At 40.2% G+C, this 27,203-nt stretch overlaps 1 protein-coding gene across 1 annotated transcript in view; it reads right to left on the reverse strand.

The window, feature by feature from the left end:
• Nucleotides 1-2,012: 2,012 nt before the first annotated feature.
• nufip2 (nuclear FMR1 interacting protein 2) overlaps nucleotides 2,013-27,203 on the reverse strand; it is a 40,437-nt gene continuing 15,246 nt past the window's right edge. Inside the window, exons 3-4 of the mRNA XM_072469646.1 lie at nucleotides 9,268-9,300; nucleotides 2,013-7,608 (exon numbers count right to left, since the gene is read on the reverse strand). Of these exons, the coding sequence (XP_072325747.1) occupies nucleotides 7,556-7,608; nucleotides 9,268-9,300 (86 nt within the window). The 3' untranslated portion in view covers nucleotides 2,013-7,555. The remainder of the gene's footprint in view (nucleotides 7,609-9,267; nucleotides 9,301-27,203) is intronic.

Consider the following 27,203-nt stretch of genomic DNA (forward strand, 5'->3'; position numbering starts at 1 on the left):
GCAGTCCAAAAACTGAATAGCAATTAATGCATGTTTTTTTTAAAAATAAAAGAACAGAAAATCGATTTATTGCAGAAAATAAAGCAGCAGAAGAGTTTTATTTGAACAATTTTTGTACCAGGATTGTCAGTGAACTTAGTAGACAGTCATGACTTAAGTCTTGAAAAGGAAATAAAAACTGAAATGCTTGCACTGAAATTCAATTCACCTCCTGGAGCTAGATCGCATGGCTGAAGCTGCCAGGAATTGACTTTACAGTTAGTCTATACAAAGTTGAACAGTATTACAGAAAGGAATTTCAAGATGTTCGAGTGACAAACTTTTGACAGATGAAACCCCTCAATAAAATTGGATCACAATTTTCACATATCATATACTTTGAAGTTGCCATGTATTATTAAGGCCACAGTCCCATGTCCAAGGTGGCATTCATAGTTAGTTATTTCATAATATACCATATATGCTTGCACAAGAGCCGTCATTATTCAATTGCAGGATAAACCAGATTTTTAAAAAATCCACTTTCCAAATGGGCTTTAAGAAACTTCAGTCTGAAAAGCATTCTCTCCCCCCCCCCCCCCCCCCCCCCACACGGTTTACAGTATATTTCAATGCCCATCTTAGCCTTTTAATATAAAAGGTCATTAACCAGATCACATCCATTCATTTGTTAAGCGAGGGTAGAGATAATACATTTGCAGTGTTCAATAGGACTTCTTTGCTGGTGTGAGAGTCACCAGAAAATAAGACCGAGTTGTAGCTCTGACTGACACTTAACACAGTGGTAGAGAGTATCAGAGTATTCACGAGACAACCTCTCCCCTTCTCCTCGCTCTTTCTCTCTCTCTCTCTTCTCCCGCCCCCCCCCCCCCGCCTCCCCTCCAGGAAGGAGGGAAGTCCAAATTTACATATCTAATGCTTTCAATTCCTGGTATCTACATTACCAGTGACAATCAAACAGCTCTTTCAGAAACAAAAGTGATTATCCTAGTTGCAAAGAACTCAGACCATCTTAAGCAGCGGTGGTGACCAAACCAAATAATTTAAATAAAACATGGCAACTTCCAAGAACCAAATTTGCTGTGGATTGCTGTTATAAATTTTACAAGGGAATTCATGCACATGTAAGCACCCAGGGCTAGTTTCTGTGCTTTTTATACCAGTTAAATCATGTTACAACATACAGCTTAGATAATAGTTAATTTTATTATATACAGTAACCAGTCCTAAGCAAGGGAATAGTGTTCCTTTCACATAAGAAATTTCTTAAATGCTTTCAAACGGTACTCATCCAAATGGAGTGCATTCCCCTACAGACTAGGATTTTAACAAATGCGTCCTATTTACATACTTTGCAGGAATGCTTTTCCCTTGGGTTTTTATTTGGAGACCACCTCAGGTGACATCACAGCTTGGAAGTGATTGTAGAACAGAAAATATCTGTTCCGTTTTCCCCAAATTTTGTTTTGAGGGAATTTTAGAGTAATCAAATCCACAGATTTTAAGGCTAATTTGAAGGGAATGACTTAACTGACAAAAATTAACTCCTGGAGCACACCAGGTTACTGTACATCAAATCTGGCAAACAAATTTTAAAATGCATGTTTTTGATTACAAGCTTTAATACATCTGCCCACTTACAATAAATTTGACATCAAATGTTGGTCAGCCAAAATTAACACACAATTTCAGATATTTAATCCATTTTATAAAAAAAAAATTGTTCTGAAGAGGAGTGTAAGCAACATACGCTGGGTGGTTCATTAGAAATAAAAACTGCTCAATTTGATTTGACCAAATAGACACGAGGATCCCAAGAACCCTTTGTGGCTAGGAGACTTCCAAATGGCTTAAATGGGTTTTCTAGGGCAATCAGAAACATACATTTTGGTCAAACCAACAGCCATACATCTCTCTGTACACCTATTTAAATTAACATCCATTTACAAGATAACATTCTCTATAAATTCTCCTATGGCTTCTGGAACAGAAAATTCAAAAATTGACACTAATTGAAAATAGCAACACAGTTTAATCAGAAATTATGCAGTTCTTTACAAATGTTAGAAATAAGAACTTTTAAAACATTTTTTTGTGATATCGATTATAGCTTTTTAACAATTGAGACACATACAAATAGGTGACAAATACATGAAAAAGGGGATGGGTTGTTTTGTTTTTTTAAACCTTCCTGCTCTACCCTGTAAGCAGAGTTTGAAGTTACAACGCAAACTTCTTGATGCATGTGTTATCTCAATGGGTCAAAGGGGCAAGGACAATTCTACATTACTAACTGGTCATTTGCCCAGCAGGATATGTTCACTTAGTTGAACCCAACCATGGAACTTGAAATGCAAAATTAAGCACAACACACACAAACAAAAATCATACTGGATGGGAAGAAACTCAACTCAAAACACGTGCATAGCTCAATACCATCAGCTCAAGCAAACATTACTGGAGCTTCAGCAAAACCTGAGTGTGCAAAATGCATTTCTAATGTAATGCAAGCAGCCCAGGAAGTAAATCTTAAACAATGATACATAGAGGGATTGTTATAAGGCAGAATTAGCAAAGAGATGCCTTTGAGAGAGGGAGGTAGGGAGGGATAAATTACACTATTCTATTTAGGACAAAGAACCGCAGACAGCTTTCTTTTTTTAGCAAGGTGCTTAAAAACAAATTCAGGATTCACAGGCAATTCAAAAACGTTTGGACTGGTTATAGGCCAGTACACAATTTCTAACCAGAGTGAAGCCAATTCTATGTCTTGAGTCATTGCATCCCAGACTGGAAAATGTTAACAGTTTAGGTTATGTGCTGCCCAATTCCTGGTCAGAAACAAATTATACCCAGGTTTATTAGTACAAGACAAAATCAGATTAGTTGGCAGTCAATGCATATTTGTGGTCCGATATCAGTCCCCATCGTATATCAACTGGTGTTAAAATGACAATGAACTCTGATAATGTTAAGTTTGCTGATTGTATAAAGGGAATATACAATTTCACAAAAAATGCTAATTCATTCATGTAAGGTCATTCAGGCCATTCCATCTGATCTCCCATAGATTAAACTTGCTACTCCAATAGTGCTATAATAACCAAGCCTCATGGATTTAACATTTACGCTATTCTCTCACAGCTTTAAATGGCATTAATGAAATACTTTTCATAATTAGCACTTAATTTATAGCCACCATACAGCATTTTGCAGCATTTCCTTACCCCAACCAAAAATGTTGCAGCAGTGAGAAAGAGCAGAGGTGACCTTAAATGCCTTAAAATAGTCTCTAGTGTGCTGGCAAGCTTAGCACATGTGAAATTAAAAAGGAAACAAAATATTCCATGCATCTATTCACTAGGGCAAACTGCAAGCATAAGAACACTTGGGAATAAGCAAATTTAAGATCAAATCTGCAAAGACACTTTATTAGACTCTTTTCTGGAGAGATCTTCCAAATACCTAGTTCATAGTAGAACAATGAAAACAGTTATTACGGATACCAGTCCTGCAGTTTTATATTAGGTGATCAACATTTGAATTTCCAGAAAAAGCAGCACCCTACTTCCCCTTCCTCCCCTGCCCCTGCCATGCCAAGATAAATGATCTTCAGATATTTTTATTGCAGGGAGACAATTTTATCATTTACTAGGTCAGCCATCACAATACCTGGACAATCAACATGAAATAGTTGGCGACTCAGTGCTGAGAAGTACAAAGTTAGCCACTATTACTTTTGTACGAGGAATATTTTTCAAAACTTGCAAGCGAATGGCTTCCTTATTTTTTGCATGATGTACCCATTTTGTGAACTGAAACTTATAGGCTGGGTCATTTGGAAATATATAACCAGCAGTTTGTTTCACAGCAGAATACTGGTTATGGTAAGAAATACTGTATTTGAACACATCAACATGTTCCAGTCACGAACTTCACTCTGGTGGTACAATATGCATTGAGTAAATAATTATGAAATACTATACTAAAATGTCAAAACAAAAGATGGTATTATGCTCCTACAGACACCAGCTTCCCATGTTGTATGCATGTATTTTATTTTACATGTTCATACTGACCCCACCATCTCATGCCTGGTCAGGACAGAAACTCTGTGTAGCAGCTTTAGTTATTCACATAAAACCCAAGCCCCATCTTTTAATGTAAACAGTAATTTGAAAAGGGGAAAAATTGAAAAGGGGAAAAAAATTCTTGAACATTGGTCCAAGGTTTAAACAGCCAAAGTGTTTCCAAGCTGTAACCTGCCACAATGTTACTGCAGATCACATTCAATCCCATATATTTACACAAGTTTTTTTAATTTTTGTTTTTAAATTAACATAATTAGTAACAATAGCAAGCATTTAAAAATACATGTAATTTTATGGTGGCATACAGACAAGACTTGCAATAATTAACCACAAACTAAGATAAGCCCTGGTAACCATACATGCCATCACGTTTGATGGTATACAGACGAAACATGAAATTTGGGGAAACATGGACTAATAAATTTCTTGAAATGAACGTGGGTGGGAATATGGAGCACACATGCATGTTGACAGCCTAGCTTAACTCCCTGAGGTTCTGGCAGCCTTTGTGTTGGGAGAAGAGGGTACTACATGGGAACTGGAATGAAAAAAGGCTGACCTGCAAGGCCTACAGCTGGACTGACATAGCATTACAAAAAATGATTTATTAAAAAAAAACAATACAGGTATCAAAGACTTCAACCATGATTAGTTTGTATCTTAGCAACAATTTAAAAGAACCTATGCTATCTTTCTTGCTTAGTGCCATTCTGCAATAATTAGACCTCTATGATGATCATTACTCAATGATGAAATGAAATCAACACATGGCACAAAATAAATTAAGTTCTTATTCCAAATACTAATAAATGCACCAGATACTGTATAGATCTCTCTCTTTCATACACACACACACACACACACACGTTCATTCAGTCCCTCTTCCCATGTTTTTAGTCTCTTCATAGAAGGGGGCACCACAGTCTACACTGCATTTGGTTTATGCTACAGTACTAACACTCTTGAGGCGGAAAATGTTATACCTACAATAGTAACACATTAGCATTCACTTACTAATTAGTCACAATTGATTGACCTGTACTTAAAACTTACATGCCTATCCAAAAAAATATAAACAGATTAAAAAGTTAAGAAATTTCAAGTGCTTATTGAAGAATTAAGGAGGGACATCAGGGAGAGATCACAAGACAGTACATAAAGGGTAAGATTAACAAAATCTGGGTGGAACTACCCAGTGGTCCTGTGGCCCTAGGTAACCAGAATATTGTACAGTACCAAACACATACTGGACTGCTGGACTACTCATTCCAGGGATCAATAACAGAGTCAAGTTAATTATAAACTAGCCTTAATAACCATTAGAAGACAGTAACTGATGGCATGAATCAAATTTAATTCTGACTAAAAGGCATGACATTTTCCAGTTCGGCATTTGCAAGTAAAAATTTCAATCATAGAAAATTTCTACCAGCAATGTGCACAAAATAAGCAATAATCGCAATTCCAAAACAATACTGCTTGCTATATTGAATTGTTCAGGAGAGTATTTTACTGTCAATGTATATTGCTTGACATTATTGGTCAAGCCCTAAACCATTATTATTTTTGTATTTAAAACAAGCACAAATATTAGACAGACAAAATAATGTGTAAAGAAATGTCAAGCCGTTCCATTTTATAGGAAGAATTTGAAAGGACAGTGGTTTCCTGCATTTTCATATTGGTACACAAAAGGATGTTCAAAAGCATTTTCAAAAATTAGGGTTGCAGTGATGGACAGATCCTGCACCCAGACACTATGGGCTAACTTTATTTTTTTTTTAAAATTCTGGCTACTATGAGAAATTTAAATCTAGCAAGCACACACTTTCCTCCCACAAAAAAAAAGTCTGCTAGCCTGAACACCACTTTCTCCCCAGATGTCAGAATTTTCTTTAAATATGAAGACCAGCAGAAATATATTTGGCATTGTAGGATTTTAGTTTGTTAGGCAAATTAGAAGCCACCTACAGTCTAGTGCTCAAGACAATAAAACTGATGTGAAAGCATGAGCATCTGGAGGAGTGGTGTTAAGCACTGGGTTACATCATACTTTCCACGACCACACTGAAAAAATTAAATTGAGAACATTTACTTTGCAAGACATAGCATAAAGCCACAGGAACTTAAAAAAAAAAAAATCTCTCTCCACTCTGGCACTTACATGCGACACAAGCTGTAGTGTGTAATAACTACTGTTGCACGTTCAGAAGTCCATGCCTGCACACTCACTCACTTCTAATATTGCCATAAAGCTCTTTGCCGATTTGTAAAATCCAAGCAGGTTTTTCCATATTAAAAATATATATTTAATAGTTTAAAGCAGCAATAAAGCTGTGGACTACACAGAATGCGTTAGAATTCAATAACCAAATTTGTCTTTTTAAACAAACTTTAAACTGTCCAATACGAGGGCTAAAAGAATGTAGGTGATCCAATTTTAGTTTGACTTCAAAATCTATTTTTTTTTTCTTTTTTGTTTAAACTGTATGTTCTGCATGATTCTGGTATATACTGCATGAAAATGCAAGTCTTAAAAAGCAGGATGATATTAAAAAGGGAAAAGGAGGGCATAGTAAGCAAATACATATCATTTTGTAGTAGTTAAGGCCAGACACGCAACAGGGAAGTAACCTACTGAATGAAATATTTCATGACCTAGAGAAAGACAATGAATGTAGAGCCCCTACAGCAGAAGCAGTGCGGTTTATGTTTCTAACACATACAATGGCAAATTTAAAAAAAAAAGAGGGAAAGAATTGTACAACATTAAATACCTAAGTTGAATTACTCCACAAATTTCACGTGATACACCCTTTTGCATGTGGAGCATGGCCTTTTTGACCAGTGAACAATCAGAACTGCACCGCCTAATATTGCAGCTGCCTGTGACTTTCCGACTTCTTCCCAGTGATGAATTAAGACAATTTTCCCCAAGGCCTAACTGACCACCTTAATCCCAGCAAAAGCCAAGAGCCTTGCAGCAGAAAAGAAAAACACATACTGTACTTCAAGGCATTATTCCAGCATAACTTTTTTTGGGTTTTAAAAAAGTTTTGTAATCCTCCTGTTTTCCCGTGTGGAATCTTGGTGCACTCACAGCAAAATGCAGCCTTCGTGAAGTGGGACAGCCCCTTCAGTGGTTCGTTGGAGCCTGAAGTTACACCAGCAGGATCTAAGAACCAAACTTAGGTTAAAAAGTCCACTATTCACTGATCATTGCATTCAGGTTTGTTTTCTAATATGTTCAGTACCAGAGGTCATTAAATACCCAATTAGAGTCCATCGAAACAACTGTACGACACGCTCTTTGCTCTCAAATTCGGTTTCCTTTGTTTAAAAAATATTTTTTAGACAATTCTCCTGAACTGGTCCACTGTTATAGAGATGTTTAAAGGAGCACAAGAGCACCCAGACAGTGGCTTGCAGCAACAACAAAAACAGGCAGTCCACCAAACTTGACTTCATTGATCAGGACGATCCATAGATTCATCATAAGTAACTACTCTTGAAGGATCTGAAAACAGACACAGGAATGTAAAACATACAAAGAAACCATCATCACACTCTAGCTTCTATTACTAAAATATCAAATTGCAATCCCAAACAGTGCATTCTAACTAGAAAGTTGGGCAAATCTAATTCACAAAACCACAAGGACAAAAACCCCACACAAACTATTTTAAGCTAATAGCTTTGATTTGTAACAGATTAGTTTATGATATGTACTATTTGATGTAGAAGTTACAGTTCTCCTATTTCCCTAGATTTTGATATAGAAATTAAAATAAATTAAACTAATTCATATGGAATGAGCTCTCCCCCACTTCAGTTAAATCCCAACGCCAATTTAATTAAAACGGAATGCGCTAGTGAACCTTTACTGACCAGCTTTGTTAAATGTATTTAATGGAAGTATCAAATTTGTAAATAGGCATTTTTATATGATTCCACAGAAAAACAAATTTCAGTGCGTGTCAGAAATGGTCTCACTGTGGGCAGCACGGCGGCCCAGTGAGTAGCACTGCTATCTCATGGCACCGAGGTCCCAGGTTCGATCCCGGCTCTGGGTCACTGTCCGTGTGGTGTTTGCACATTCTCCCCGTGTTAGCGTGGGTTTCACCCACAACCCAAAGATGTGCAAGCTAGGTGGATTGGTTGCGCTAAATTGCCCCTTAATTGGAAAAAATGAATTGGGTACTCAAAAAAAAAAATGGTCTCACTGACCTTTCATAGGTGAAACAATATTACTGAAAACTTTGAATACCTAAAATTTTTACCTTTCTGCATCACTGCTCTAAAAGCATTGCAGTTTTGATGTTAAAATCAATTAATTGTTCACTTCCAAGGAATAGCACTACATCTATAGTCAGCAAAAAGATAAAAAACTGACTGTCGATGAATCAAACATCAGTGCAGCACTACTACAAAGACTTAGGTGGTGGTACTGCGCTATGAGCAATTTCTTGGACTTGATCTACAGAAAGCACAGGGGTGACAGATGCATCCTGCAACAACAGTGCAAATGACCATCAGTCAGGCTCCCATTCCAAAATGGAACCCTTGACTTTCACACCCGCAATTTCTTTATTTTTTAGTAAAACATTCATCACGAGATGAGGAATTTCTTCATTCATAGGGTGGCAAATCTTTGTAACTCGCTACTCCAGAGGGCTGAAGTTAGGTCATCAAGTTAAGTTCAAGGCAGAGATCGATAGATTTCTGGATAATAAAGGCACCAAAGGATATCAGGAGAGCGTGGGAAAATGGCATTGAGGTAGAAGTTCAGCCATGATCTAATTGAATGGCAGATAGCCTGAAAGGCCTACCCCTATCTGGAATTTCTCAAACAACTGCCAAGGAGACAAGCATGTTAAAAGTAGTTACAAAGAAACAGAGTGCTGACATCTATTTAAACATGTACTACCATCATGAGATATTGGGGGGGGGGGGGGAGGAAAAGCGAAAGATGAGGAAAATAAGTATTTGGAGAGCACACAATTTGCGTTAACCCTGCTGGACTTCCTAGATGATCAAGCTTAGAATAGATAATGATTTGACAGAATACCAAAATATTTGAATTGTTTTTCACTTTTCAAAAACATTCATGTTCGATTAAGATACCTGCAAGAACATCTTTAATTTAAACATAGTTTCCCATTTTAATTATGCTTACCTTGTTTATGCAGATTCCATATAGAGTCCATTTCTGAGGGGAAAAAAATAAACATTTGTAATTAAGACAGATAACCAAATAGGCTTACTTTTTCCAAAAGTTCCCTGGGGAAGTTCCATGTCTACTGGGAGACCCCGAGGGATCGGTTTCAGATTGCACCAAAGATCTGGCAAAAACAGAGTAATACTATTGTTTGGGCTATTTTTTTTTTTTTGAAAGCTGATAATACTGAAGTAAAATAGAATTAAAATGTGCTATGGAGGTAGTGATTGTTCAAACACTTCCTTGGTGAATAAGTTGCATCAATTATACTACAGAAGTGCATGTGCAAACATGTGCGGCTAATACAGTTGGTGAGGTGCAGGCAGATATAACGATGTGAGAATATGATGTAATGGTGATAACATATCTGGCTCAAAAAAGTGGATGTATAATGCTCCGGAGTACAAGGTAAAAAGGAACGGTAGCAGTTTTATCAAGAAAGTATTACTGTACTAGAAAGAGAAAATGCCCGAGGGTCAAAAGAGTATTTATTTGGTAAGAAACAATAAAGGAGATGCTCCTTTGAATCTTAAAGACCAGTGGGAAGGAGACAGAGGAACAGATTTTGCTAAGAAATTACAGAAGTACAAGGATGAAAGAGCAGTGACAATGGGAGATTTTAACACCAGAGGAATTTCTGAAGTGTATTCAAAATTTTCTTGATAGCACGTTTTCTTCCCAAGAAAAGGTGGCATTGCTTGATCCAGTTCAGGGAAGTCAAGTGGAGAATGTCACAGTTGGAGGGCATCTCAGGGATAGGAATTATGGTATCGATGTTTAAATTAGTTATGGACAAGGATTAGGAGCAATCTAGAAGAATACTCAGCTGGAGGAGGGATATGGCCTGGGTAAATTAGAGTCAGACTGGCAGGCAGAAATTAACTGAACAATGGGTGACCTTTAAAGAGATGGTTTGAGTCATCTAGGTATATTCACACAAGTGGGAAAGGGAAGGCAACCAATGCTCCCTGGATGAAGTGTCAGGTGAAGAAGCGAGGAAGACATAAAAATATCAGCTCAAGAGAGCATTTTTAAAGTAGAGCAAGTGGAAAAAGTAAGAGGGTCAAAGAAGGGTACTTTGCCACAGCTATAGCAAACAAGGAGGCCACCAGGGTACTGGAGGAGATAAAAATTAGGCACTGGAAAAGCTGGCAGTACTTGTGCAGATAAATCACCATGGTTGGGAAGTAAAATTACAAATAAAAGTTGTGGAGGACTGGAAGACTGCATGTTACATTCTTGTTCAAAAAACAAGAGGCAAATGATAAGTCAGTTTACTTAATACAATTGGTAGGGAAATGTTTTGAAGCAATAATTCAGGAGAAAATTAGTGAACACTCATTGATAGCCAACATTGATTTGTTACGGACAAATTGCGTTTGACCAAATTGGCTGAGATCTTGGAGGACTCAGCAAATGATTGCAGAATGCAGCTGAAGTGCATGTGGATTTTCAAAAGGCAGTTGATAAAGTGCATTAGTTTTTTTGGTTTAAGAGGCAGATGACAATTTCAAAGAATAATCAACACAGGACATAGAAATAGCCTTCAAGAGGACAAAAGGACTTGCGGAATAGGCAGACACATGGCAGTTGAAATACAATGCAGAAAAATTAGGCAATACATACTGGATGGAACAATGGGGAGATAGAATGCATACTAAATGTTGCACTTCCGTTAAAATTGAGAGAGAAACAGATATTTACAGAATGGAAGGAGGCCATTTTGCCCATCATGGCTGCACCAGCTGCCAAGTAGTCATTCAGGTCAATTCCATTTTTGAGCTCTTGTAGGTTACAGCAGTTGATGTGCATTTCAGATATCTTTTCAAACGTTGAGCATTTCTGCCTCTACCACTCTTTCAGGTGGAGAGTTCAGATCCTAACTATTTCTGGTTGAAAAGAATTTCCCCTCGACCCTCCTGTTTCTTACCCAGATCTATGCCCCATCCTGGTTTTTCTTCCCTTTACTCTTTCACGGGACGTGGGCATCACTGGCAAGGCCAGCTTTTGTGGCCCATCCCCAATTGCCCTTGAACTGAGTGGTTTGCTAGGCCATCACTTAAGAGTAAACCTCATTGGGCGGCCCGGTGGTTAGCATTGTTACCTCACGGCGCTGAGGACCCAGGTTTGATCCCGGCACCAGGTCACTCTCAGTGTGGAATTTGTACATTTTCACCCCCACAACCCAAAGATGTGCAGGCTAGGTTGATTGGCTATGCTAAATTGCCCCTTAATTGGTAAAAAAAAATTGGATACTCTAAAAAATTTTTTTTTTTTTTTTTTTTTAAAGAGTAAACCACGTTTCTGTGGATCTGGAGTCACATATAGATCAGACTAAGGAAGGATAGCAGATTTCCTTCCCTGACAGGACGTTAGTAAACAAGATGTTTCTTTTTTGACAACCAATGCTGGTTTATGGTAATCATTACCGAGATTAGCTTTCACTGCATTTATTGATTAAATTCAAATTCCATCAGCTGCCTTGGTGGGATTTTGACCTGTGCATTAGCTTGGGACACTGAATTAGTGAATTTGCCACAATCGACCCTGTAGACCCATCAGCCAAGAGGACTTGATCTAATCTTCCCCGAAACTAAAATTCTCCTGTTCAGGCAGTACAGACCCGGTGACATCCATGTACAAATAGAACAAATAAAAGCACAAGAATATAAAGACCAGGATGTTAAGCTAAATCTATGTAGAACACTGGTGCAGTCCCAGCTGCAGTAGTGTGTCCAATTCTGGGATCCAGTTTAGCAAGGCATGAAAGCTTTGGAGAGTACAGGAAAGGTTAACAAAAATGGTTGCATCATTTGTGCCTGGGTGGAGCAAAGAATTGGAAAAGTGGCAGGCGTTTATTTGGTAGGGGGTCTGTTTCCTTTTGCTGCAGTTGTACTTCTAGATTACGTCTAGTATATATTGACAATGCCTTTAATAAAATATTTTTAAAAAAGAAAATGGTTCCATGATGCAGGATTAGTTATGCCAATAGGCTGGAAAAGCTGAGGCGGTTCTCCTTAGAGCAGAAAAAATGAGATTTGTAATTAGTTGTTCAGAGACTAAGGTGATTGATAAAGAACCAAAAGGGACAGGTGGAGAAATCTTTTACCAATTGGTCAAGGTTTTGAGTTCACTGTCCAATAGTGATGGACATAGATTCAACTGAAGCATTCAAGAGGGAATTGGATAGATACTTGAAGAAAAGTTGCAACCATATGAGGAAAGAGAAGGGGAGTCGGACGAAGAAGACTGCTCTCTGTAAGAGCCATCACTGACTTTATATGGGCCAAAAGACCACTCACGGTACCGTGCTGCGATTCTAATTCATCCAGGCTGTTACGCCAAGATCTACGGCATGAAAAACACAGGACAAGCAAGGAGAATCAGATAGATGAAGGATGGAAGGGAGAAGATGGAGCAAAAAAGCAAGGTAATTGAGAAATGAATACCGGATTTTAAAATTCTAACTATCGCACTGGAGTTGTATGAAACTTTTATTCCTTAAAATGGCTAGAGGTATACTTTATACTCCACCATGGAAAATAGCAGAAAACGAGATAACAGATCACTTTTACACCAAATATAGTTTGTAAAGATAATAACATAGAACATAACAGCGCAGTACAGGCCCTTCGGCCCTCGATGTTGCGCCGACCTGTGAAACCACTCTAAAGCCCATCTACACTATTCCCTTATCATCCATATGTTTATCCAATGACCATTTAAATGCCCTTAATGCCGACGAGTCCACTACTGTTGCAGGCAAAGCATTCCACACCCATGCTACTCGGAGTAAAGAACCTAGCTCTGACATCTGTCCTATATCTAACTCCCCTCAATTTAAAGCTATGTCCCCTCGTGCGAGCCATCACCATCAGAGGAAAAAGGCTCGCACTGTCCACCCTATCTAATCCTCTGATCATCTTGTATGCCTCAATTAAGTCACCTCTTAACCTTCTTCTCTCCAACGAAAACAGCCTCAAGTTCCTCAGCCTTCCCTCATAAGACCTTCCCTCCATACCAGGCAACATCTTGGTAAATCTCCTCTGCACTCTTTCCAATGCTTCCACATCCTTCATATAATGCGACGACCAGGACTGCACACAATACTCCAAATGCGGCTGCACCAGAGTTTTGTACAGCTGCAACATGACCTCATTGCTCCGAAACTCATTCCCTCTACCAACAAAAGCTGACACACCGTACGCCTTCTTAACAACCCTCTCAACCTGGGTGGCAACTTTCAGGGATCTATGTACATGGATACAGAGATCTCTCTGCTCATCCACACTACCAAGAATCTTACCATTAGCCCAGTGCTCTGTCTTCCTGTTATTCCTTCCAAAATGAATCACCTCATACTTTTCTGCATTAAACTCCATTTGACACACCTCAGCCCAGCTCTACAGCTTATCTATGTCCCTCTGTAACCTGCAACATCCTTCCGCACTGTCCACAACTCCACCAACTTTAGTGTCATCTGCAAATTTATTCACCCATTCTTCCATGCCCTCCTCCAGGTCATTTATAAAAATGACAAAGAGCAGTGGCCCCAAAACAGTTCCTTGTTGTACACCACTAGTAACTGAACTCCTGGCTGAACATTTCCCATCAACCACCACCCTTTGTCTTCTTCCAGCTAGCCAATTTCTGATCCAAACTGCTAAATCACCCTGAATCCCATGCCTCTGTATTTTCTGCAATAGCCTACCATGGGGAACCTTATCAAACGCTTCACTGAAATCTATATACACATCAACTGCTTTACCCTCGTCCAACTGTTTGGTCACCTTCTCAAAGAACTCAATAGGGTTTGTGAGGCACGGCCTGCCATTCACAAAACAGTATTGACTATCCCGAATCAAATTATTCCTTTCTAGATGATTATAAATCCTATCTCTTTTAAACATTTCCAAGACTTTGCCCACAACAGAAGCAAGGCTCACTGGTCTATAGTTACCGGGGTTGTCTACTCCCTTTCTTGAACAAGGGGACAACATTTGCTATCCTCCAGTCTTCTGGCACTATTCCTGTAGACAATGACGACAAGGATCAAAGCCAAAGGCTCAGCAATCTCCTCCCCAGCTTCCCAGAGAATCCTAGGATAAATCCCATCCGGCCCAGGGGACTTATCTATTTTCACACTTTCCAGAATTGCTAACACCTCCTCCTTATGAACCTCAAGCTCTTCTAGTCTAGTAGCCTGTATCTCCGTATTCTCCTCGACAACAATTGTCTTTTTCCTGTGAATACTGACGAAAAATATTCATTTAGCACCACTCCTATCTCCTCGGACTCCACGCACAACTTCCCACTACTGTCCTTTACTAGCCCTACTCTTACCCTAGTCATTCTTTTATTCCGGACATACCGATAGAATAAAGTAAATTTAAACTGTATACAGTGAAACTAAACAGATGTAAATCTATTGGTTTGTATGGATTAACTGCAGAACATCACCCGGACTCCAAACCATTAGACTAAATTCACCCAGCTACAATAATCTTTGGGCGTACCAGACAAATTGAACTAGATTTTATCTTGGGTTTCTGGAACCCAGCATTAGAACAAAATTGCGTTTTGAGCCCACAACTCTAGGCAAGGCCAGCTCAGTTATCTTTCTAGAGTAATCTTGCCAATTTCCCACCTCAGAAATTTGAACAATTTATGGAGACAGCCATAAGCACTTAAGTGTATTCTTTTTTTTTTTTTTTTTTAAAAGGCTAATTTTCTTATACTGAAGGAGGCAGAAATCAAACTTCCTTCTGTTGCTTTAAGCTGTTTCAAGACTTCAGTGATAGGAGCACTTGATAGAAATACAAAATTCTTGAGTGTTAAATTTTATCAGAATAAAGGGTACTTTAAACAAAGTACTCCCCTAAAAACTTTCCTCTCTTTTTAGATACTTTGATCCATTCTGTTACACAACAATTGCGCTTTATAATGTCTGAATATTATTCATGAAACCTTGCCATCAAACAAGTACATGAGATTTGTCAAAAATCCAAAGCCGAGGTTTGTGCTGTACTGGCAAATGGAACACCAGGCAGCTGGTAGTTCTGAAATTTAAAAAATGTATAGGAAATACTACAGCATATGAATTATAGTACTAAGCTAACAAGGCTAATTTAAGGGGATTCATAAATTTCTCTGGAAAATAATATTTTCAAAAAGTACACACCATATTTAGGAATGGGGTTTTAAATGGAACATTTCTCCCCCACATTGCACCATTTAAAAAATATTGCTTCTAGAATAGTAAAAAGATTGCCGTGCACTGGTATTACTGGATTTTTGTAGCTTCCTGGATTCTATTATTTACCTTGTAGCAATCCTATTAAACAATGCTGCTAAGAGGCACTGACATTTTTGTGTATCAAAATGATGTATCGTGACCATGGAAATTTAATTGGATTTGCTGAATAACTATGTGAACATCAAAGTCAAATGATTTGATTACTTAAAATTGCAATTCAATGCCCGAATAGCGTAGATAGTTTATCTAGTTGTTTAACCATGAAAGTTTGGTCTTCAAGTTAGCCAATTTTAGCTAGGGTGACTGAAGGGGTGTTATCATTTGTCCTATGTTAAAGAGGAGAAAAATGTCAAGGCTACTGTTAATTCCATCATGGGGTGCTTGTTTATGTACACAGATGACCATATCCTATGACCACATTGTGTTTGTGAATTGTCACAATTGCTACCTGGCTGTGGGCACGCAAAGCACATGGAAATTTCTCAGCGGGAAGTTAGTATTTTCAGGGAGCAATTTGAGTGACATTTCTCATATATAAAAGTCCAATTCTTCCAAACCCACGTCCAAATCAGTCAAATGATTTGGATTCAAACTGGACATGCATCATTTAGCACAGTTGTAAAACCAACCTTTAGGAATAACTTGGATACTTAGATCATTAGGATACTTAGATCATTAGGATCTTTTGTGGTCAAATTCAGCTATACAACAGCTACCCTGTTCAGAAATGAGATACAATGGAAAGAAATTCCCACAAGGAATATCTACAAGGAAAGGCAGCACGGTGGCACAGTGGCTAGCACTGCTGCCTCAACTCCAGGGACCCGGGGTAGATTGCAATCTGGGGTAACTGTGTGGAGTTTGCACTCCCAGTGTCTGCACGGGTTTCCTCCCAGTCGAATGATGTGCAGGTGCGGCACGGTAGCACAGTATGGGCGGCATGGTAGCACTGTAGTTAGCACAGTTGCTTCACAGCTCCAGGGTCCCAGGTTCAATTCCTGGCTTGGGTCACTTCTTTGTGCAGCCTGCACGTTTTCCACGTGTGTTTCCTCCGGGCGTTCCAGTTTCCTCCCATAGTCCAAAGATGTACAGGTTAGGTGGATTGGCCATGCTAAATTGCCCTTAAGTGTCCAAAAAGGTTAGATGAGGTTACTGGATTGTGGGGTTAGGGAGGATGTGTGGGCTTATGTAGAGTGCCCTTTCCAAGGGCTGGTGCAGACTCGATGGGCCAAATGCCCCACTTCGGCACTGCAAATTCTATGATTCTATGAGGTTAGGTGGATTTGCCATATTATTTTTTTTTAAATCCCCACAAGTGTCCAAAGGTTAGATGGGATTATAGGGGTAGGGAGGACTGGGCCTGGGTAGGGTGCTCTTTTGGAGGGTCGGTACAGACTTGATGGGTTGAATGGCTCCCTTCTGCTCTCTAGGGATTCTATGAACCTCAGCTTGGCCACAGGTGGTGCTTTTGAGATATGGTATTGCTTGACATACGAAAACAAATCAAACCAAAAAATGTTTCTTGTTTTACTTCTGGGTTAGTACTGAACTAGCAGCAGTTTGTGCATTACAACTGGCCTTAGCCTACCGCCTTAAGAAATTAACAATGCATACAATAAGCCCAAAAAGTTTGTAATTTGTTAAATTAAAGTGCCAATGTCCTAATTAATGTAGCTCACTCATCACTTTTTCCCCTCACTCTCACAACACGGACCTGCTGCTTATCCATACACTTTAAAATTACCTAACAAGTGACTTTGCCCAACCATTTCAAACTTCCTATGGCCCAACAATCCTTCACATTAAGCCAATGTACATACCCACTACCTTTACCTAATCATTGGTAGCTATGCCTTCACCTCAATTTCCTCTCTATACCCTCCACTGTTACCAGAAATCCTATCCCTGGCTACTGTGTAACACATTGGAATATTTCTCCCAAATTAAAAAAGTGCAATGCAAATTCAATTGTTGGAACCATGGACATGTGTAGCCCTTCAGTACCTCATACAAGAGTCTATATTCCTCAAGTGCACAAAGACAGTAATCATCAGCAAGCTATTCACTGTAACTAGCATCAGCTAAACCACCCTGTCACCATCCAGCAATCACAAATGTAGGCTTTCCAGCAAGGATGATTGGATATCAGAAGCAGAGGGCTTGGTTGTCCTCTTTCCAACCAAATATTAATAGTATACAATAAAACCATAGCTACAAATACGCTTGTGTCTAGCAAAATTAGGTACACCAGTTATTAGTTGTAAGATTTTATAGCCAAGACGTCAAAAGGACATTGAAAAAACATCAAGTTCATGAATACAGCTGGCACATCTGTTAGTTTATTTTTAGTACTCAAATGCTTCCAATTAAAATTAACTTTTCAGAGCCAAGTTAAAACTATTTTTGGAGCTGAACCAACTGAGTGAAGACTGGAGAAACAATTTCAAGCATAACTAAAATAACTAATTAAGCACATGCCATTTGCCAGCCCTTCTGACTTTGCAACTGATTCCCCAACAGTATTGCCACATCAACTTCGCCCTATTTGCTTAAGAGTATAAACCTATTTAAAACTACCCTTACAGTACACTCTTGCCATAACCGAGACAACGGTGCTCCAACAAGATAAGCCATAGCTTTAGTTTTTCCACCAGCCCTGTACAAGACCACTGATGCAAGGTGGGTACAGGATCTCCAAATGCCAACAGTGCTCTTCCCTTAACCCTCAAGAGGGGCAGAGCAAAAACATGCTATTGAAAGGTGCATATGGGTCACATTCCAAGACCAGGATTAAAGCCTCCAAGGTTAAGCAAACTGTTAGACATGGACCACTTTCAAAGAAGTGTTCAACGTATACCTTTTCAGGTGGTTTGAATCTTGCTTTCACCACTAGTGACAGGATTATAAGAAAATGGCACAATCTCCCTCTTGATCCTGTGAGATATGGCAGACTCTATTTGGTCCCGTAGTTCTCAATTAATGTTACAAGGTTTCTGGTGCAAGCATGAACACGTATTGGTGCCAGAGTACTGATGATGCTTCCAGCAACGAAGATAAAATTGAAAAGCATCTTAGAATTAGTATGCAGTTGGCAAAAGTTTCAATGTAATTGTTGATACATAAGCAAGCTCAATTCATCCAAATGGCTCAAACACACAAACCTGAAATTTACAAGCAGCCAGTAGCCTACAAACCTTTCAAATTGCCTGGCCTCAGGGCTGTCAAGACCATTTCTCCACAATGATTACCTTCATCCTGGTCAACAGCTAAACATTATAAATGTACTCCAGAATAGAGCAATCCGAGGAAAAAAGGATTCCCATCTTTATCTTGCAAATTACTGTCTCCCAATCAAATAAGTTAGATGCCACACTTCATATTACTTTTGCAGCACACTTGCACCCAATGGCCTCAAGTTTCATACCCACAAAACAAATCACAACTGAACTATCTTTAGTATTAACTGGCGTTAAATCCACCTGCGTTAAATCCACCAACTTCCTCCCCATGACATTTTAGATACTTTTCTCCTCTTCCATCACTGTGAAAAAGTGTGCAAAGCATTCATTTAGCAAATGTAATTTTCTTGTTATCTATTATAGCCTTGCCTGCATCGATCCTAGAGGCTTACGCTCCCTTTACCACTCGTCACCTTACTTATCCCATGCGAGCTGATGTATATTATTTCTTGCACCTATTATTGGCATTCCTTTGCTGATTTTTATTTCTGGAAAATAATATGGGGGGGGGGGGGGGGGGGGGGGGGAATAAATAATTTATGCAATTTTTTTTTGGGGGGGGGGGGATTAAAACCTGTAAAATCTTAGGAATCCAAATGAATTTTGCAGTAGGTGCATTAACTTCTCCCTAGTTTTTGCAGACTCTAGCACCCATTCTGTGAAAGTGTAAACACTGACGGTAAGCAGCACCAAGTGGAGGAATATACTAAAACAGTGCATTCAATGTGAACTTCAGAAAGTCAAAAAAGCAATTTAATTGCTTGATCAGGCAGAGGAATTACAAGCAACTGTCAACTTTTATAAACATCACGTTCCCAATTAATGCATGGGGGCAGGAGAGGCGGCTGGGGGCATTGTCACTTTGGTTGGTGTGGGGCAAGTTTTCACTATCTTGGGATACAGGTGGCGGGGAGTGGGCCTAGCTGCACAAGCACTTGTTGCGGCTGGTGGAATTAAAGCGACTTTAAGATGTGTTGCCATGCCTTTGGTGGGTCTGGCACAGATGGCGAAGATGACAGTGCTGCCAAAGCTTTTGACTGCATTCCAAAAGCTCCCGATTTTTGTTCTCAAGTCTTTTTTAGGAAGGCTAATGGGATGATTGAGGTTTGTGGGCAGGAAAGGCTCCATGGGTTAGGAGGGTGTTCTTGAAGAGGATGGGGGGGGGTTTGCATTGCCGAGCTTGTTCAATTACTATTGAGCAGCAATATTGCAATGGCTCGGAAATGGGCGGTGGAGGAGCGATCAGTTTGGGGGTGGATGGAGGAGCTCTTGTGTAGGTGGACCGGCTTGAAGGCAGTGTTATTGGCACCCCTTCAGTTCCTGCCAGTTAGATACGCCACAAGACCGGTGGTGGCATCAGCACTGAGGGTTTGGAACAAGTGTCGGCAGCACTTTGGATTGGAAGGCTCGTCACCGTGGGTGCTGATTTGCGACAATCATAGCTTTGCGCCGGTGGGGTTGGATGAGGTTCTGGGGGTGGCAGCAGGTGGGGATAGAATGCTTTAGGGATTTGTTCGTGGGAGGTAAGTTTGCAGACCTGGAGAAGTTCTCAAGCGGAATAGGTTCTTGTATCTGCAGGTCAGGGACTTAATTAGGAAGGAGGTGCCGTTGTTTCCGATGCTGCCATTCCCGGCGTTGTAGGATAAGCTTCTCTCAGAGGGTGAAATTTTGGGGGGGGGGGGGGGGGGGGCAGGATTGCAAACATGCATGGGGAGCCGGGGAAGAGTGCTCCGTGGAGGAGGTCAGGCTCAAGTGGGAGGAGTTGGGAGCAGCGTTGGATGCCAGAGTGTGGAGTGAAAGATGGCAGAGGGGGCATGGGCCGTCATGTGATGGGCTAAGTGTTATTCAATTTAAAGGTGGTACATAGAGCCCACATGAGTTTCTAGGATGAGTCGGTTTTTCGGGGGTGGAGGATAGGTGTGGGCACTATGCTTGGGGGGACGGGACGGGACGAGAGCGAACCATGTGCATATGTTTTGGGCGTCAAGTGGTTGTGGGGTTTTTGGAAGGGATTTTTTGACGTAATGTCAAGAGTTTGGGGGTAAGAGGAACGGAGGTGGCGATATTTGTTGTGTCGGAAGATCCAGAAGTGCAGGTGGGAGAGAGGCAGGCGTCTTGGCCTTTGCCTCCCCGATAGCCTGGAGATGGATTTTGTTGTGTTGGCAGGACTTGAGCTGCCGAAGACAGGGGTATGGGTGAGTGATTTTGCAGAGTTCCTGCATTTGGAAAAGATCAGGTTTGCCATTCGAGGGGCGGAGGTGTTCATCTTGAGGTGGAAGCTGTTCATCGAATATTATTATGTATATATTTAAAATGCCTTCAATGAAATGTTTTTTTAAAAAAAAGTTTTTATAAACATCAACAGCTGGTTTCCAATTAACCCCAAGATATTATTGCAATTTACATTACTTTGCTACATTGAGTTCTTGTGAACAGACCTTAATCGACCAGGCTGGATCAAACAGGTCTACTGTAGTAATTTAATTGTTTTTTCTTCACAGGTATGGGTGGTCGGATAACAAAACTTGTTCTTGGCCAACTCAAGAGTGTTCCCACATAGGGAAAGATAAATAGCCTAGAAATTTGATGGTGGCAGGGAAAAGGCCACAGGGAGGAGGAGGATTGGGTTAGATAAAGACCACTGCAAATATATGGTCGCTTTCACATATTACAGAAATCATGCAGAGAGAAGAGCCTTCAACTGTAAATAAGATGATCTCTATTTGGTTTAAATTAGTTGTGCAAAATTTATTTGCAAGCTTTGCACTCAACATTAAAGTCATCTCCGCCTAAAATAAGAAAAGACTGGTGAAACTAATACCAGATACAAACAGCTTCCGCTATAACTTATGGATGAATACAACATGGTGTGCAACAGTAATCAGCTGAACTCTCAAATTTATTCACAAGGTAATCCCCCTCCTTCAAAACAGCACAAGAACCATTATAAATGTATTTTTTATTTGGTTAATGCAAGTTATGATTAAACCAATTGATTCATTTAAGATGGGAATCACAGCTGCTTCGCACCTCAATAATAAATCATGTCCAAATACAGAAGTGGGGTGTCAACTGCTCCAGAAATTCCTGCAAAGCATTAACTGGTATTGGTTATTCTAACAATTCAGGATATAAGTTATTAGTATTATGCTTCTGATATGTTAGTCGACTTCCAGTGCCTGTTCTGCTTAAGGTGGAATCCAGAGTTTTGAAATGACTCGATCAAAACCACATATCATGCAATGCACTGCTCGACTAAAGTGTGTCCCGTTAACACCACAGCGTCCAATTCCAATAAATATACATACTCTGACGGGATTTGCGGGAGGAAAGGTTTGCACTTCTGAAGCCCAAAATGAAAACTCTTCTTGCCCTAAAATAAACATGGAGGACAAACCTCAAAGTTCCACTCCATTACCTTGGACTGCATCCACTTCCAAAGGATGCTAAGATAGCATGTCTAATTCTTCAGGCTTAATTAGCAATTCTGCCACCAAACTATTCTTAATTACATGCCAAAAGTGCTGGAAGTTAAACGGTCTATAAGGCTGCAAATTGTTTCAAAATAAGCCATATCTAAATTTTCTTCAAAAATGAAACTGATTATGTGGAATGCAGATAATTCTGTAAAATAAATCGCAAAGGAGCCCATGGGGTACCCAAAATCCCCCCACAACTACAAGGGCGAAAAGGACAATTTCTGTAGGAGGCACTAGAAGCACATAAACGTGGAATGCTGTCCAGGATAAACCTTAAGACATTACTGCTATTTACATTACTTTACTAAGAGTTCATCGGAACAGGCCTTGATCGGCCAGGCTGGATCAAACAGCTCTACTGTAGTAATTGAATTGCTTTTTCTTCACAGGTATGGGTGGTCGGATAACAAAACTTGTTCTTGGCCAACTCCAACAAGAACAGTAGAAGGAGTGTTTCCACACAGGGAAAGATAAATGGCCTAGATATGGGATGGTGGCAGGGAAAAGGGCAAAGGGAGGAGGAGGATTGGGTTCGATAAAGGCCACTATATATGCACGGTAGCTTTCACATATTACAGAAATCACGCAGAGACAAGAACTTTCAACTGCAAATATGAAAATCTCTATTTGGTTTAAATTAGTTGTGCAAAATGACACTAATTTCAATACTTTGACCAGTCATTAAATGATCAAAATAGGTGCTCGTCAATCAAAAACAATTTGTGCACAAGGCTTTGCTTCCAAATGAAATATTTTTTCATGCAATTGCAACACATTAGTCTTTCCACATAATGCTCAATACTTGGCCAAAATCTATTTTTCTTCTACCAAGGGGAAATTCTATGCATTTGTAGGTGAAATGTTCAGTATGAAATACTGCGTCAAGGCTTATGAAAATCTTAGCTTATTTCATAAAGTTATTTGAATTTTTAGTTTACGCAGGTAGCACGGTGGTGCAGTGGTTAGCACTGCTGCCTCACTGCACCGAGGACCAGGTTCAGTGTGGAGTTTGCATGTTCTCCCTGTGTCTGTGTGGGTCTCACCCCCACAACCCAAAGATGTGCAGGGTATGTTGTTTGGCCATGCTAAATTGCCCCTTAATTGGAAAAAAATAACTGGACACTCTTATTTTAGAAAAGAATTTTTAGTTTACTTCCCGTTTTCCTGATTTTGAGAAGACTGATGTTTCCCAGCTAATATCTGGACACAGTTCTATTGCAACTTGCAATTATAATGGCGGTAAGACAGAGCAGTGTGGTACATGGATGGTTATTTTAAAATCTCTCATCGAAATTAATATAGCTAGCATTATAAAAAAATCCCTCAGCAACAAAGATCAGTGGATAATGCTTGAAAGCGATTTATTTATTTGCAGACCATTTTCTAGTAAATCGTTCTACACTTGGGATAGTCAAATGTTTAAAAGAATAGTTGAGCAGCTAGTGACCAGAAGCCAGTAATGCTGATTTTCTCTTCCCTCGCATCTCCCCACACCCTGTAAACCATTCACTTGAATACCACAAGTGCACTGTAAGTACACATGGTTCAAAAGTGATTGGATTCTGTTAGCGGACTTGAGCTTAGAATTAGCTCATTCGAGTAACAGAGTATAAATTTCATTTCTAACTCTCCCCTTGCATTCAGAATTATTCCCCACTTTCACATTTTAACATTTGAAAGCACTGGATTTGATGACTTGAAGAACTCACTTTTAATTATCTAACATGCCCAATGCAAGATGTATAAATTTGGTGCTGCTCAACAGCATCAAGATCTGATCAGTAAAATTTGCCAACTGGAATTGGCATCTCCAGGTTGAAATACCATCCCTTCATTGACAGTTCTGGGACATCACATCAGTCTACCAAATCAATTTAAAGATTTGGTAATTAAAGCTCATAATCAAGATGTGGATGACAGGGATTCTAACACCTATATATAGAAAAAGTAATTATTCCACCCGCCCACAGCCTTCCCCTTAATAAAGCTTCCTACTCCAGCTATTCCTGCCATCACTTGCTCCCGTCAAATTATTGGAAGGCTGGCATGACCTCTCAAATTTACACCCTGGTCTCGCTCCTTTCTCTTCTGGAAAATTCTTCTTTCAGCATCTCATCTTGTTCCACATTTACACAAAATTGTTCTGCTGCACCAACTATCACTGCAAATATCCCCTCTGAACCAAGTGACTTCTCATGGATGCTTTGGAGAGAGTGCAAAGGTTTACTAGGATGCTGCCTGGTCAGGAGGGTAGGATGCTGCCTGGTCTGGAGGGCGTTAGCTATGATGAGAGGTCGAAGCAACTCGGATTGTTTTCGTTGGAAAGACAGAGGCCGAGGGGAAACCTGATTGAGATCTACTAAATTTTAAGAGGTCTAGCCTGGATAAATAGTCAGAAGCATTTTTCCAGGGTGGAAGACTGAATTACAAGAGGACACAGGTTCAAGGTGAGAGGGGGAAAGTTTTGGGGAGATGTGCAGGAAAGTTTTTCACGCAGAGGGTGGTGGGTGTCTGGAATGCATTGCCTGTGGAGGTGGGGGAGGCAAGCACGATAGCAAAGTTTAAGATGAATCTTGATAGACATATGAACAGGCGTGGAATGGAGGGATACAGATCATTTGGGCAATAAGTATGTCTAAATAAGGAATCTGGATCGGCGCAGGCTTGGTGGGCCGAAGGGCCTGTTCCTGTGCTGTAATGTTCCTTGTTCATCCTCAATGACTTCAACCTCCATCTCAACACATCTGCTTTCCACTCTCCAGTTTACTAGGGCCCCTTCCTCTCTAAATCTCTCCTTTATTTAAACTTTCCTAACATACACAGTCAACCCATCAAAATTTTAAGAGGACAAAAAAAAAAAAAACACCCATGGCAAAGCAAGAAAATTAAAAAGATAACAAAGACATACCATATTGGAAAGGCCAGTGGCACGCTGGAAGATTGGGAAACTTTAAAAAATCAACAAAGGATTAAGAGCAAAGGTAAATTATGAAAGAAAACTTGTGCAAAATAAAAGGATCGCCAAAAGCTTCATTAAAAAAGCTTCATTAAATATATAAAAAGGGAAGAGTAGATAAAATAAATGTTGATGCCTTGGCAGATGACACTGGGACGTTAATAATGAGGAACACAGAAATGGCAGAGAAACTAAATCAACATTTTGCCTCCGTTTTCACAGTACCATTCCAATAGTAACAGTTAATGCAGAAGTAATAGAAAGGCAGGAGCTTAGAACAATCATCACTCGGGAAAAGTACTAAACAAACTATTAGGATTGACGACAGACAAGTTCCCAGGGCCTGATGGCCTACATAGTTTCATAGAATTTACAGTGCAGGAGGCCATTTGACCCATCGAGTCTGCACCGGCTCTTGGAAAGAGCACCCTACCCAAGCCCACAACTCCACCCTATCCCCACCCAACACTTAAGGGCAATTTTGGACACTAAGGGCAATTTAGCATGGTCAATCCACCTAACCTGCACATCTTTGGACTGTGGGAGGAAACCGGAGCACCCGGAGGAAACCCACGCACACACGGGGGGAACGTGCAGACTCTGGACAGACAGTGACCCAAGCCGGGAATCGAACCTTGGGCCCTGGAACTGTGAAGCAATTGTGCTAACTACTATGCTGCCGTACATCCTAGGATCTTAAAAGGAAGTGGCAGTGGAGATAGTGGATCCATTGATTATAATATTCTAAAATCCCCATGATGTGGGAACGGTTCCAGAAATGCTCATGCCCTTATTAAAAAAAGGAGACACAAAGTGGGAAACCAATGCAATTGATCAGAGTCAGCATGGTTTTATGAAGGGTAAATAGTGCTTGACTAATTTGCTGGAGAGATTATTGAAGATTTAACAAGCCAAGTAGATAATGGGCACCCATTGTAGCATATCTGGACTTCGAGAAGGCATTTGATCAGATGCCGAACAAAACATCAATACACAAGGTAAGATCACATGGTATATGGGGTAATTTATTAGCTTGGATAGAAGACTGGCTAACAGACAGAAGGCAGAGAGTTGGGATCAGTGGGCCTTTTTCTGGTTGGCAAGATGTAAATGGGGGGTGCCACAGGGTTCAGTCTTTGATCCCCAACTATTTGCAATATATATTGATGACTTAGATATAGGGATAGAAGGTACGATAGCCAAATTTGCAGATTAGACTAAAATAGGTGGGATAGTAAGTTGCAACGAGGAAATAAGAAATTTACAAATGGATATAGAAAGGTCAGGTAAGTGAGTCAAAATTTGACAGATGGAGTTCAACATGAGGTTGAGGTTAACCATTTTGGTCAGAAAAATGGAAAGACAACTTATCTAAATGGAGAGAAACTTCACAGCACTTCGGTCCACAGAGAACTGGGCTCCCTCATGCATCGCAGAAAGCTAGTATGCATGTACAGCAGGTAATAAGGAAGGCAAATTGAATTTTGGCCTTTATAGCTGAAGGGATAGGGAACTGTTGCTGCAGCTGTACAAGGCATTGGTGAGACCCCACCTGGAGTACCATGGACAGTTGGCTCCTTATTTGAGGGGGGATTAGTTGCATTAGAGGCAGTTCAGAGGTTCATTTGGATTCCAGAGATGATCAGTGGTATTCCCCGAGCCTCCGTGACGAAATTGCACTTGGCGCGGAGAATGGGGTCTCAGACCCGTGGCGCCGGGACGCAATTCTCCGCAGACCGGAGAATCGCCACCAGCCGCATGCACGGTTGACACGCCGCCGGTCGAGGGCGGTTGAAATAGGCCCCCACGGCGATTATACGCGATTGAGCGGCAGAGTTTGAACCTGGTTCCACCAGGCGGGAGTTTTTCACCTGCTTTTATCCCCTTGTCACCACAAAATCGATTACTCTTTCCCACCATGATGATTCCTTTGCTAAACCTCTCATCAGCAAATGACTTCCAGT

This window comes from Scyliorhinus torazame, chromosome 12 (genome assembly GCF_047496885.1).
Source record: "Scyliorhinus torazame isolate Kashiwa2021f chromosome 12, sScyTor2.1, whole genome shotgun sequence".
Lineage (NCBI taxonomy): Eukaryota > Metazoa > Chordata > Chondrichthyes > Carcharhiniformes > Scyliorhinidae > Scyliorhinus > Scyliorhinus torazame.